Source organism: Eimeria mitis, genomic scaffold (genome assembly GCF_000499745.2).
Source record: "Eimeria mitis Houghton genomic scaffold, Emh_scaff186, whole genome shotgun sequence".
NCBI lineage: Eukaryota > Apicomplexa > Conoidasida > Eucoccidiorida > Eimeriidae > Eimeria > Eimeria mitis.
Genome location: NW_013570182.1, coordinates 12,734 through 22,983, shown reverse-complemented (window position 1 = coordinate 22,983; position 10,250 = coordinate 12,734). Strand labels below are relative to the sequence as shown.

The 10,250-nt window shown below is 52.3% G+C and overlaps 2 protein-coding genes across 2 annotated transcripts; one reads left to right on the top strand and one right to left on the bottom strand.

The window, feature by feature from the left end:
- Nucleotides 1-1,841: 1,841 nt before the first annotated feature.
- On the top strand, nt 1,842-3,465 carry EMH_0002460 (actin-like family protein ARP6, putative; the record flags this gene model as incomplete). The annotated part of the gene is given in 4 exon segments (XM_013495992.1): nt 1,842-2,170; nt 2,174-2,672; nt 2,747-2,887; nt 3,061-3,465. Coding segments are annotated over 4 exon segments (1,374 nt in total).
- A 1,375-nt stretch (nt 3,466-4,840) lies between these two features.
- EMH_0002450 (uncharacterized protein) lies at nt 4,841-5,275 on the bottom strand (the record flags this gene model as incomplete). The annotated part of the gene is made up of 1 exon (XM_013495991.1): nt 4,841-5,275. The coding sequence occupies one exon, from the start codon at nt 5,273-5,275 to the stop codon at nt 4,841-4,843; it is 435 nt and encodes a 144-aa protein (XP_013351445.1).
- Nucleotides 5,276-10,250: the final 4,975 nt, after the last annotated feature.

The window sequence follows — 10,250 nt, the reverse complement described above, 5'->3', positions numbered from 1 at the left end:
TGTGTGCTGTCTGAGCTTCTACTCTTTCGCCGTAAGTTAAAGAACCCCAACCTGTCGTGTCTAGGGTGTGTGATGCACAAAAGCTTCACCTGCCTAGCACAGTCATGCAGGTTTGCTTTAAAGAGCTAGAAACGCCACATGACCGGCAAAAGCGTGAGCTCTTTTCCTAATGTTCATGCCAAATTTGACGTACTGGACACAAAAGAAAGGTAAGCTGATAATTCCATAAAGATAAGCATGCTCAAAACATACAAGTACCCCAGGGACATGAATTGACAAGGAAAGATGCAATAAACAAATGCAGATAGAATTAAAACAGCAAGATATAAGCGTGAATATGAAGGCCAAAGAGAACCTGACGATCCTCATAATTGTCACACAGACAAGGGATGACACAAAAACACTTTGCTGGGGATCTCTGGCCTCTTCTCACCGCTCCCCTGCTTCTCCTCCTCGCGCGCTCCCTTTGCCTGAGTATTCCCCACAATTTTGGGGCGCCTCACCTCATTCAGTCACGTCTTAGCTTTCGGCTAATACTGTTCACTTACCTACAGTCATTGCCATATACTACCTGCAGTCAAGTAATCGTTCCACTGGAGTGTAGTAGGATGAGCAGCGCCTATACGAGCGAAGTAGCGAGACCGTGAAAGGGTGCCGGCTTGGCCAGCAAGCTATGCGAGCACCCTCCCCACTGCTGGTGGGAACGAGCGCTGGCCGCATCCATAGGGGAAACCCTGAGGCAGTCTGGGAGATATATTCTCCTGCTGAGTTACCAGCATAACCCTAGCCAAAAGCCTTCATGTAATTTTCAACTTTAAGGTTACTAGGTGTTATCGTTGTGACAAACTCGTATTTCTGCCTGCCGGTCCCTTCTAGACTAGAATACGTCACGGTTGCGCCCTGATTCCCTTTGCTTTGATTCTATAGAGGGAGCGGCTTCTACTCTTATCACGGAGCTGGATTCTTACTTTTATGTCTAAACTATAAGGTGCATCATCGGCTCCCAGAAACTACACGGTTTCTCGAGCTGCCCTGTTGAACCCCAGGGCATTACAAGCTCGCCTAGGGTCGTACTCGGACTTAGTTACTATTCCGACTATTTATTACCTACCTGAACATCATTCGCGCCGCCAGTTGGCGAGTTCAAACTATTTTTAAAAGGAAAGTTTAGGTATCTTTCTGAAGAAAGACGATTTACCCCTCCATTCACTGCCCTGGTGAACCCCAGGGCACTACAGCCTGTGCCGAAAGAGTTGCAATGNGATTTACCCCTCCATTCACTGCCCTGGTGAACCCCAGGGCACTACAGCCTGTGCCGAAAGAGTTGCAATGCTATCGTGCCGACGCAGATAAAGATGCACTCACTTCTTATGAATGTTTGAAGGGAAAAGTGGTGTTTCATTAGGGCGAAAACGCATTTCGTTAGAGGACCCAAAACCCTCGACAAGCGATCTTTCCTCTCGAGGCGCATTGCCGCTCGCAGCCCACGTTTCCATCCAGCCCCAAAAACTTCTACAATGCCTTGTTAGCATTCGATACACAGTGTTTCCCCTGCATGAAGATAGTTAAACTCGTTTTTGCCTTGACTCCCTTTGACGCTGTTACATTTGTTTGTTTCCCCGAGTTCCAGACAATTGTGCCGGACATTACAGGGGCCCTCTGCCGGGCCCCCCCCAGCTTTCCGTACAACCGATCGGCGTGTGCTGGGCAACGTAAACGAACCAACTTTCTTCATTAGCTTGAGTGGTTTGGCACCTGTAGGCGTATGGGCAATTTGAGGTGTTTGTGCCTGTTTGCTATCCAGTCGATTATTTCGGTCGCCTGCCCGCCTGCGATGGAAAATGCAGAACGGCAGAAGGGCAGTGCTGGACCTCGGCACAGGCTCTATCAAGGCCGGTTGGGCAGGGGAGGGTAAGGCCCGTTATGTGCTTCCTACATGCTCCGGCGCCGTACGCCGGCGCCCACAGCCGTATTTGAGCGAAGAGTGCTACTGCCTCCAGGAGTACATATGCTCGAGGCCAAGCCAAGGCGGTCTCTGGGCAAATCTAGAGATGTTACGCGACTTAATAGACCTCTCCTTCAGCAAAAAATACCTAGGGGCTGACCCTAAAGAACTCAGCGGTGTCGCTCTTACAGAGCCCCTCCTGACTCCAGCTCCCTTGCGGCACCANAGGATAGCTATTGTTGCAGCACAGGCCGTAATACCCTACGCGTTCTGGGGGATGGGCTGGGGAGCGCAAGACATTTGCGCCCCTCCCAAGGCAAAACGAATGGGAGTTAGTTGCTACAGCGGGCCCGAAGGGGCCCCTCAAGGGATTGTCGGGACACGCGGGGATGCAGAGGCCCCGGGCTGTTGTGTCAAAGGCAAGGGGGGGACGTCGGCTGCATTGGTGTCTTCAACAGACCCATGCTTCTCTCCCCAGCTAGCAACAACAGCACCATCAGCAGACCCCAGCTTAGCGGGTCAGGTGAGCCCTGGAAGGAACCCTTTTGGCTTGACCGTGGATGTTGGCTTCAGCGCCTCCCACGCGGTTCCTTTTGTGAACTACTCTGCTCTGGAAGCCTCAGCTCTGCGGTCCGATATCGGCGGGGCCCACGCCAACGCCTACCTTAAAAACCTGCTGCTCACGCGCGGCCTCAGTCTTGAGAAGAACGAGTTGTTTGCCCAAAAGGTAAGTAAAAAGAAGACAAAAGTAGTGGTCTGGGCCTTAGTGNCTGTCTGACTTGTGCTGCGGCATATGTACAGCTTAAGGAAGAGGCCTGCTTCGTCACTGGGGATCTCATGCGAGTTCTTCGTCTCCTACGCAATCTGCCGGGGGGGCGAGAAACGGCGTACTTTGGGGGGCCCCTCCTTGTGCAGCGGGAGACCCCCGATTATTCTCTCACGGTAAGCAGAGGAGCGCAGCCGCAGGTGCAGCCTGAGGGCAAGGCGTCTGTAAATGCTTTGGGCCGTACTGACCGGCCTATACAACGAAACGTAGAGCACAAAGAGGGGACGTGCATTCTTCCCTTGGGTCCCTCTAGGGGGTCTCTGAAAGCTTTGAATGTGTTGCGCTCCAGAAATCGCAGCTCGCTGCCTACTTCCATACCCACTCTCCGGCCCCCATCCCAGACCTCTCTTTGTTGGAGAAGGCTAGTGACGCCGAAAAGACGAACAGCACTTGCAGCAGCAGCAACGACAACGAGGAGACAACCGCCGAGGCTGTACCTGCATTGGATAGCCATAAAGTACCACAAGAGGCCCCAGAAGATGGTTCTTGGGTGCCTCCTGCGACACCTACAAGGCCCACAGTGAAGCTATCGACGGAGAGACTGGTAGTGCCAGAAATATTGTTCAGGCCTCAAGGCAAGAAAACCACCTTGTTGCAGCCTCGTCCCCTTCCAGTTCGCTCCCTCGAAGGCTTATTTCCGCTGAGCTCTGTTGTTCTTTCTTGCCTTGCTTGCGGCTCGTACCATGGCAACTGAAGGCTTTCTTGTATAGTTGGAAAGGTTTCAAGCCTTGAGCCGCTGACACTAGTGCGCTGCGCCTGCTCTGCTGCAGACGGGGGCAGTACAGAGTGCGGGGTGGGGGAGCTGGTCTACCGCGCAATTTGCAAGGCTCCAATTGAGGCCCAGCCTTTCCTCTCTTCGCAGATATTCCTCGTCGGCGGCAGCACCAAATTCAAAGGGTTTAAAGAGAGGCTGTGGCAAGAACTGCGCGAGTCATTGCCTGAGGTATACAATTGGCACACATTAACTACATTGTGGTCACTGTGCAGCTTCGCTGCTTCCTGTGCTTCCTCTGATTTCTGGTATGTGTGTCGCATATTCCATGCTTGTTTTTGTCAAGCCTCGTTGAGGATTGTCCNTCCTCTGATTTCTGGTATGTGTGTCGCATATTCCATGCTTGTTTTTGTCAAGCCTCGTTGAGGATTGTCCTTCTCCCCAGCCGTCACTCCTCACTGTGATTTGCGGGTTATATGGATTTTGAAGGTTTCATTTATTTGACGATTCGTATATACTGTGTGGGTCTGTTGTGGGATACAAAATGCCTATCATTGTATGCGGCTATGTATTTACACAGCGTGCTGCATTCTGCCTGCCTGCTGCAGCACTGGCCAATAAATATCTACCAGCACGAAGACCCCCAACACAGCGCCTGGCTAGGAGCAAGTAACTGGGCCCACGACGATGGAGTGTACATGCAGTTTTCAGTGTCCAGACAGCAGTTCTTCGAGAATGGATTCATGTAACCGTTACGCTACGTCCGTTTTCAACCTCGCATTCCCTGGCCCTTCTGCTTCACTCGGCGATGTTATCTGTCTCGCGTTCCTTTCACGCAAAAATAGGAAGGCTGCCTCACCACGGAGCCATCGGTCCCCCTATATTCTGGGAACAAACAAACTCAATTGTTTTTTTTTTAAATCTTTCTGTTTCACACGTATCGGCAGCGCGTTATGCACTTCATGACCGCCGCTAAGCGATTGAGGCGAGTTCTTTCCTGCTAATTCACGCAACATATTACATACTTATATATATTAAAAACCGGCAATTGCTCGGCAGAGTCATCCACCCCTTGGGAAACAAGAATCTGGGGAGAGAATGCCTCAAGTAATGCAGTCTATTCCCTCGCAGCTGTGCTACAAGCGCTGCCTTCGCTGCTGCATTGCTGCTGCAGCGTTGCTNTGCAGTCTATTCCCTCGCAGCTGTGCTACAAGCGCTGCCTTCGCTGCTGCATTGCTGCTGCAGCGTTGCTCCTTGTTTGCAGTCACTGCGGGTTACAGAACGCTACATAGGTCGCCCCCCTAACCTCCGCATGCTGCCAGTGAGTTAAAACGTAGCAAAAGTATGGCCTGCTGGTTCATGGGCTGTAAGAAGTGTAAATTGGGTACTCTTCGTCTGCCTGCTGAAGCCTCTTTTCGACGAGTTGCTTCAGCTCGTCCTCGTACAGCTGGCCCAACCGTCGCAGCCACGCCCCCAAGCGGCCCGCCTCTGGGGGCCCCTGCGGCGGTCCATGAGGCCCCCAGGCACTAAGTAGGGCACCGTCGTCCTCACCTAACTGCTTGAGGGTCCGCGGCCCCAACGAACGTATCTCGAGGAGTTGCTGCACTGATGATGCCCAACCAGCTGGAGCCTCGCTTCGCTGCTGTTCGGGCCCCTGGTGCTGCTGGTGGTGCTGCTGAAGGGCGTACAGCTGAAGCGCCGGCAGGCCTCGCAACTGCAGAGGTGGCTGCTGTTGCAGCATGAAGCGTAGGACCCGCTCGTTGTGGCGGAGTTGCTTCATGTTGCAGGCCATCCTGCGCTGTTTCGCAAGCGCCCTTCTGCCCCTAGCTATGACGAGGCTATTGGTGACCCTAACTCCGATTATGGGATATTGCGGGAGCCTAGGCTGTTCATCTTCGAAGATGCGAGTACCCTCAGTACGCCCTAAAGCATCCTGTTGCAGCAGCCTGATAGCAGATACGAGGGCCTTTGATCGGGGATCCCACGATGTGCAGTATATCAGCCCATGCACCTGGCTACTGCCTCTGCCCATTCGTTGCTCCTGCAGTTGTTGCTGGTGCAGCAGTTCCTCAGAGTTCCCAGGCAGGTTGCGGCACCTCCCCCAGTCAACGAAAGTCAATAATGGAGTCACAGTGGATGCCTCCTGCGGCGNGGCAGGTTGCGGCACCTCCCCCAGTCAACGAAAGTCAATAATGGAGTCACAGTGGATGCCTCCTGCGGCGCTCCTGCAGCAGTCGCAGCCACTTCAGGAGAAACGGATGCTGGGTCTTCACTGGGAACACGGGTAGAGGCGGCAAGGGAGGGAGGCAACGCGCACGAATGCACGGGATTGACAGGTCCTAGAAACCCCGCATAGAGCCCACGTGCATGTCTTCCCCAGCACAAACCACTTCCTGCTACTGCAGTGTAAGCCCATGCACACAAGAATAGCAGTACACGCTGGAAGGGCCGGGAGGGAGCCATAGCTCGGTAACGATCGTGGGGGGGGGCCCTTTGGGCCCCGCAGTGCCGGTTCTGGATCCGGCCACTGCAGCACCCTTCAAATCCAGAGAAATAGTCACATAAAACACCAGAAAAATATTTTAATGCGACAGCGGGTCTTATGTGAATAAATAACGAATTCCAGTGTCCAACGCTAGGAACGAACGCGTGNTTAATGCGACAGCGGGTCTTATGTGAATAAATAACGAATTCCAGTGTCCAACGCTAGGAACGAACGCGTGGCAGCGTTTGGGGCTGGCTGTGCCCTTTTCCTGATTACGTTCAATATAGGGGGCAAGACATTCTGCTTGACACATCGTTCTCTTAAGGATATAATTTGAGGTTACTCATAGTTTTGAGTCACCTAAACATTTTTAGCAGCCTTTACACCCAGACAAACTCTGCATGTGTGTGGCTGTTTTTGCCACCCGATGGGCTTCTCGGACGACCCTAGTGTAGGGTTTCGTTCCTGACAAGAGCACACTTCAGCAATAAGCTCATTATTCCGATGTTGCGTTAGACTGTTCCTTTTTCTTGGGGAGTTCCCGCAATATGGGCTCCTCTCTTGCCTGCGCGCCTTCGTTTGCCTGGTGGGTCGATACGTAGCGGTACAACGTCATCGCTTGCGTGTCTTTGTAGGCTCAGGATGTCACTTTTATTTCTTATTTAAGTGCCGACTTAATACGCTAGTCTCCCTTCTTACCAAATGCCGACTTCTTCTGTACCTCAATACGCCTGGCCTCCTTTTGAACTGATGCGCTTCTTGTCTACTTCCCGTTGCACCGGAGCCTCAGCCGACCGCTGTAGCACGGCCTGTGCGACGTTGGTCCGTACGTTTCTGTTTGCGCGAGTTATAGCTACTGGGGGCCAGCTAATTGTTCAACAATTGTGGACAGTGTTAGTGCACGCAGCGAAGGCAGATTGATTGTGCATGCATGCGGGGTTGCCGTGCAGTACGAGTTGTAGCACCTTGCGGTGCAACTCGGATCAGGCTACCCCCTCTGCCCCAACTATCCAGAACTTGCATGGCATTCAGTAGACAGCCTGCACATAAGCAGATATATACTTACCAGTATACAGACTGGCTACATCTTCACCCTACAACAATACAAGCTGGGTAGAGGCAGGTTGTGGCTGTACTCATTCGCTGCCGTTAGCTGCATCTCATTGCTGCAGGTTGGACTAGTTACGTAGCCACTGTCCATGTAAAGCGCCCTGTACATGGAGTGTATCAAGGGTTAGTGCAGGCGCCTTCACTTGGCTTTGGTATGTTACCTGTAAACGCTTGCANCAAAGGAAGCTTCGCTGAATCTTCCTTGCGTGCACGCGTGGCCGTGGCTTGTACTACCAGCCGCAACGGGGTCCGCTGCAACCCCGCTTCTGGCTGCCTCCTCCCCGCAACACGCAACCCCTGAGCTCAACGCCCAGGATGCTTAGGGACAGGGGGAGGAGGTCAGCTGCTTTTCGGAAAATCTTGCTTTAAGTCTTTACCTACATTGCAGCTCGCTTCTGTCCTTGATGAATTCCAGAGGACACGCGTTATATGGAGCGCTGGGTGGGAGCGGCGTTGTAACGCGAGCATTCCCAACTAAAGAAGAATATGCTGCGACGCGCTCACGGTATGTAACAGCAGTGCGTGGATGGGGCAGCGGCCAGGCCAAAACGCAAAGTAGGGGCTCAGAACTACAATATAGACACAGGGGGGTGTTTTTTTCGGCACGGACGCCGTACGTATATGACCCAAAACAAACTGTAAGAAGCAATCTGCACACAAAGGCAAGCATTTATTAGGATGTTGGCATTTTTTGCATGTGACAGGCTACGTGCAAAGTGAACGATAGTCGCGGACCAGGTTTACGCTGGATGATTCCGTTCTACGCCTATAGTTGCTCCCGATGAGTCAAGGCGGCCAGCTCTGTTCCTAATGAACTTCCGCATTGGACGGATTCTCAGAGACGCCACTCCGCATCTTGATATCCTGCACAGGACATGCGAATCCGCAAAAGCCAAGTCAGCAGGGTTGAAAGTACGTGTCAAACGGCATTTGTCGCAGTTCGCACCTGGAAATCCTCTGCTTTCTTCAAGCTTTTCACGAGTTTCCGCGGCAGTCGAGCTCCTTACGCGGTTTGCGGGAGCGCAAGTTGCGTAGGGAACTCGACAGTAGCGGGAGCTCGTGGAGGCGAAATATTCNGACTCTATGAACCTAAGCAGACCGTACTAGAGCTACGAGAAAGGGCTAGACGAGCCATAAGAGCTGCTACTGAGTCAAATGAAACCCATCGGAAGCGGGAAAATGGAACTAGGCCTGGAGGAAACTCCGTGAACTGCTACGAGTGTCAGGGTCGTGGACAGCCTGCACGAGTTTGTCACAGCAAAGGGGACCGAGCCAAGCGTCCGGGCGAGACCTGTAAGAAGTGTGGACGTATGGGGCACTACGCTAGAGACTGCCCTACACCGGGTCGAGCTAGAGCAGAGCCCAAAGGGAAGTCTTGACAACAGCCAACGCGTCCACGTTCCGGCAGTTCTGGACGTAAACGATCGAGCCTAGTCGCTAAGGGAAACGAACGGACTAGGCAGCCTATCAGTGGTAAGGGTGCATTGTGCGCAGTAGCGACAGGACCTAATACCATCGCAGTCTCCCCACGGTGGGGAAGGAAGCTGTACAGTATGTGGGATCGGAGTAGTAGCGTGCCTGCGGAAGCACGGATGTGTCAGCAGTCACCAGCAGAGCAGCCTGAACCGGTACGAAGCGACGCGGGGATACGTNGGAAGCACGGATGTGTCAGCAGTCACCAGCAGAGCAGCCTGAACCGGTACGAAGCGACGCGGGGATACGTCCGAAGAAAGCAAACGAGGAACTGTCACCACAGGTGGCAACTGAGAGCGACCAGCCTGCGGTCTCACTGGCAGATTTGGCTGGGCGTCAACGGGAAGCTCTCCTAGGAAACGGAGTTTCGAGAAGTTGTATCAGACAGACCGAAGATTGTCCACAGCTTAAGGCACAAAGAGTGTTTGAAGGGGAGTTCGAGCGAGAAACAAGCACTGTGCTGCCGCAGTGGTGGCAGAGTCTCTGTCTAAGGGAAGACTTCGGTACAGAGATGGCGTTTAGTAGGGTGCGAACACCTGCGCTACATTGACTGGAAGGGGATGAGAGTCGTTCTGTGGCGTCTTCCGTTGCAGGGGGTCCGGGAAGCCTCACTATCTCTGAGACAATCAAGCGGCAACAGCGTAAGTCCGACACGCGGATAGCCGTCGCGAATGAGAAGTGGTGCGGGCTGCCTAAGGTCCGAACCAGTGCGGAATCGTCGGCAGAGGGCACAAGTGGAGGGGCGGGCCAGACGTCCCCTGTGGAGCAGACGTGTGGGACATTAGTCGAGAAGCGGCAGCACGATCGACACCCTTTCCGCGAAGGGAGGGGGAGGAAGTGCCCGGGCACTCGCAAGCGCACTACTACCACACTCGGTGTCAAGTTGTATCAAAGTGGAGCTCATACACATGTAGTTAGAGCCAAATCATGCCCGCTACAACCCATACACAACAGGCGGATCACTAAGAGGATAGGTACAAGAATAAAGGAAATGAAAGGAAAAAAGAAAAGGAAAAGAAACAAGTAGGCAGAGTTGAAAGAAAAAGAGAGATAAAGATATAATGATGGTAAATAACAAATAAAAAAACGGGATGCGAATAAATATAAAAATTAGCGATAAAAATATAATAGCAGAGGTTGNAATAACAAATAAAAAAACGGGATGCGAATAAATATAAAAATTAGCGATAAAAATATAATAGCAGAGGTTGGAGAAGAAGGGCATAAACGACACCGTGGAGCGGTTTCTGTTCGAAAGAGGGGGGGAAGTCGTGGTGCACAAGCACTACAGTGGATCCCTTGTGTGGCCTCTAGAGGCCTAGTATCATGAAAAGGAATAGACATAGAATATCTCAGGAATTAGGACACTTTTAGATATAAAAGATGCATAATAGGATCAGAGTGCTCGCCAGCCCGCACCGGCTTTGCGGCTGGTTGTGAGGCAGGTGTTGTGACTCTGGCACTGACCATCAGCGAGGGTCAGGGACAGTTCTATTATTCTGGAGTCTCCTTTGGGGACAGAAAATATGAACTCCAATGTGTTTTGGTTGTTTATGGTGTCTATTGGTTATCCTAACTTACTACCTAAAGTAATCCAGCTGTTCTCTATATGTGTTTAGGTAGCTAGATGCAGAGTGTGCATCTAGTCAGAATAGCTTAGGGTTCATACGTAGTAACAGCGAAGGCCAGCTGTTCACTA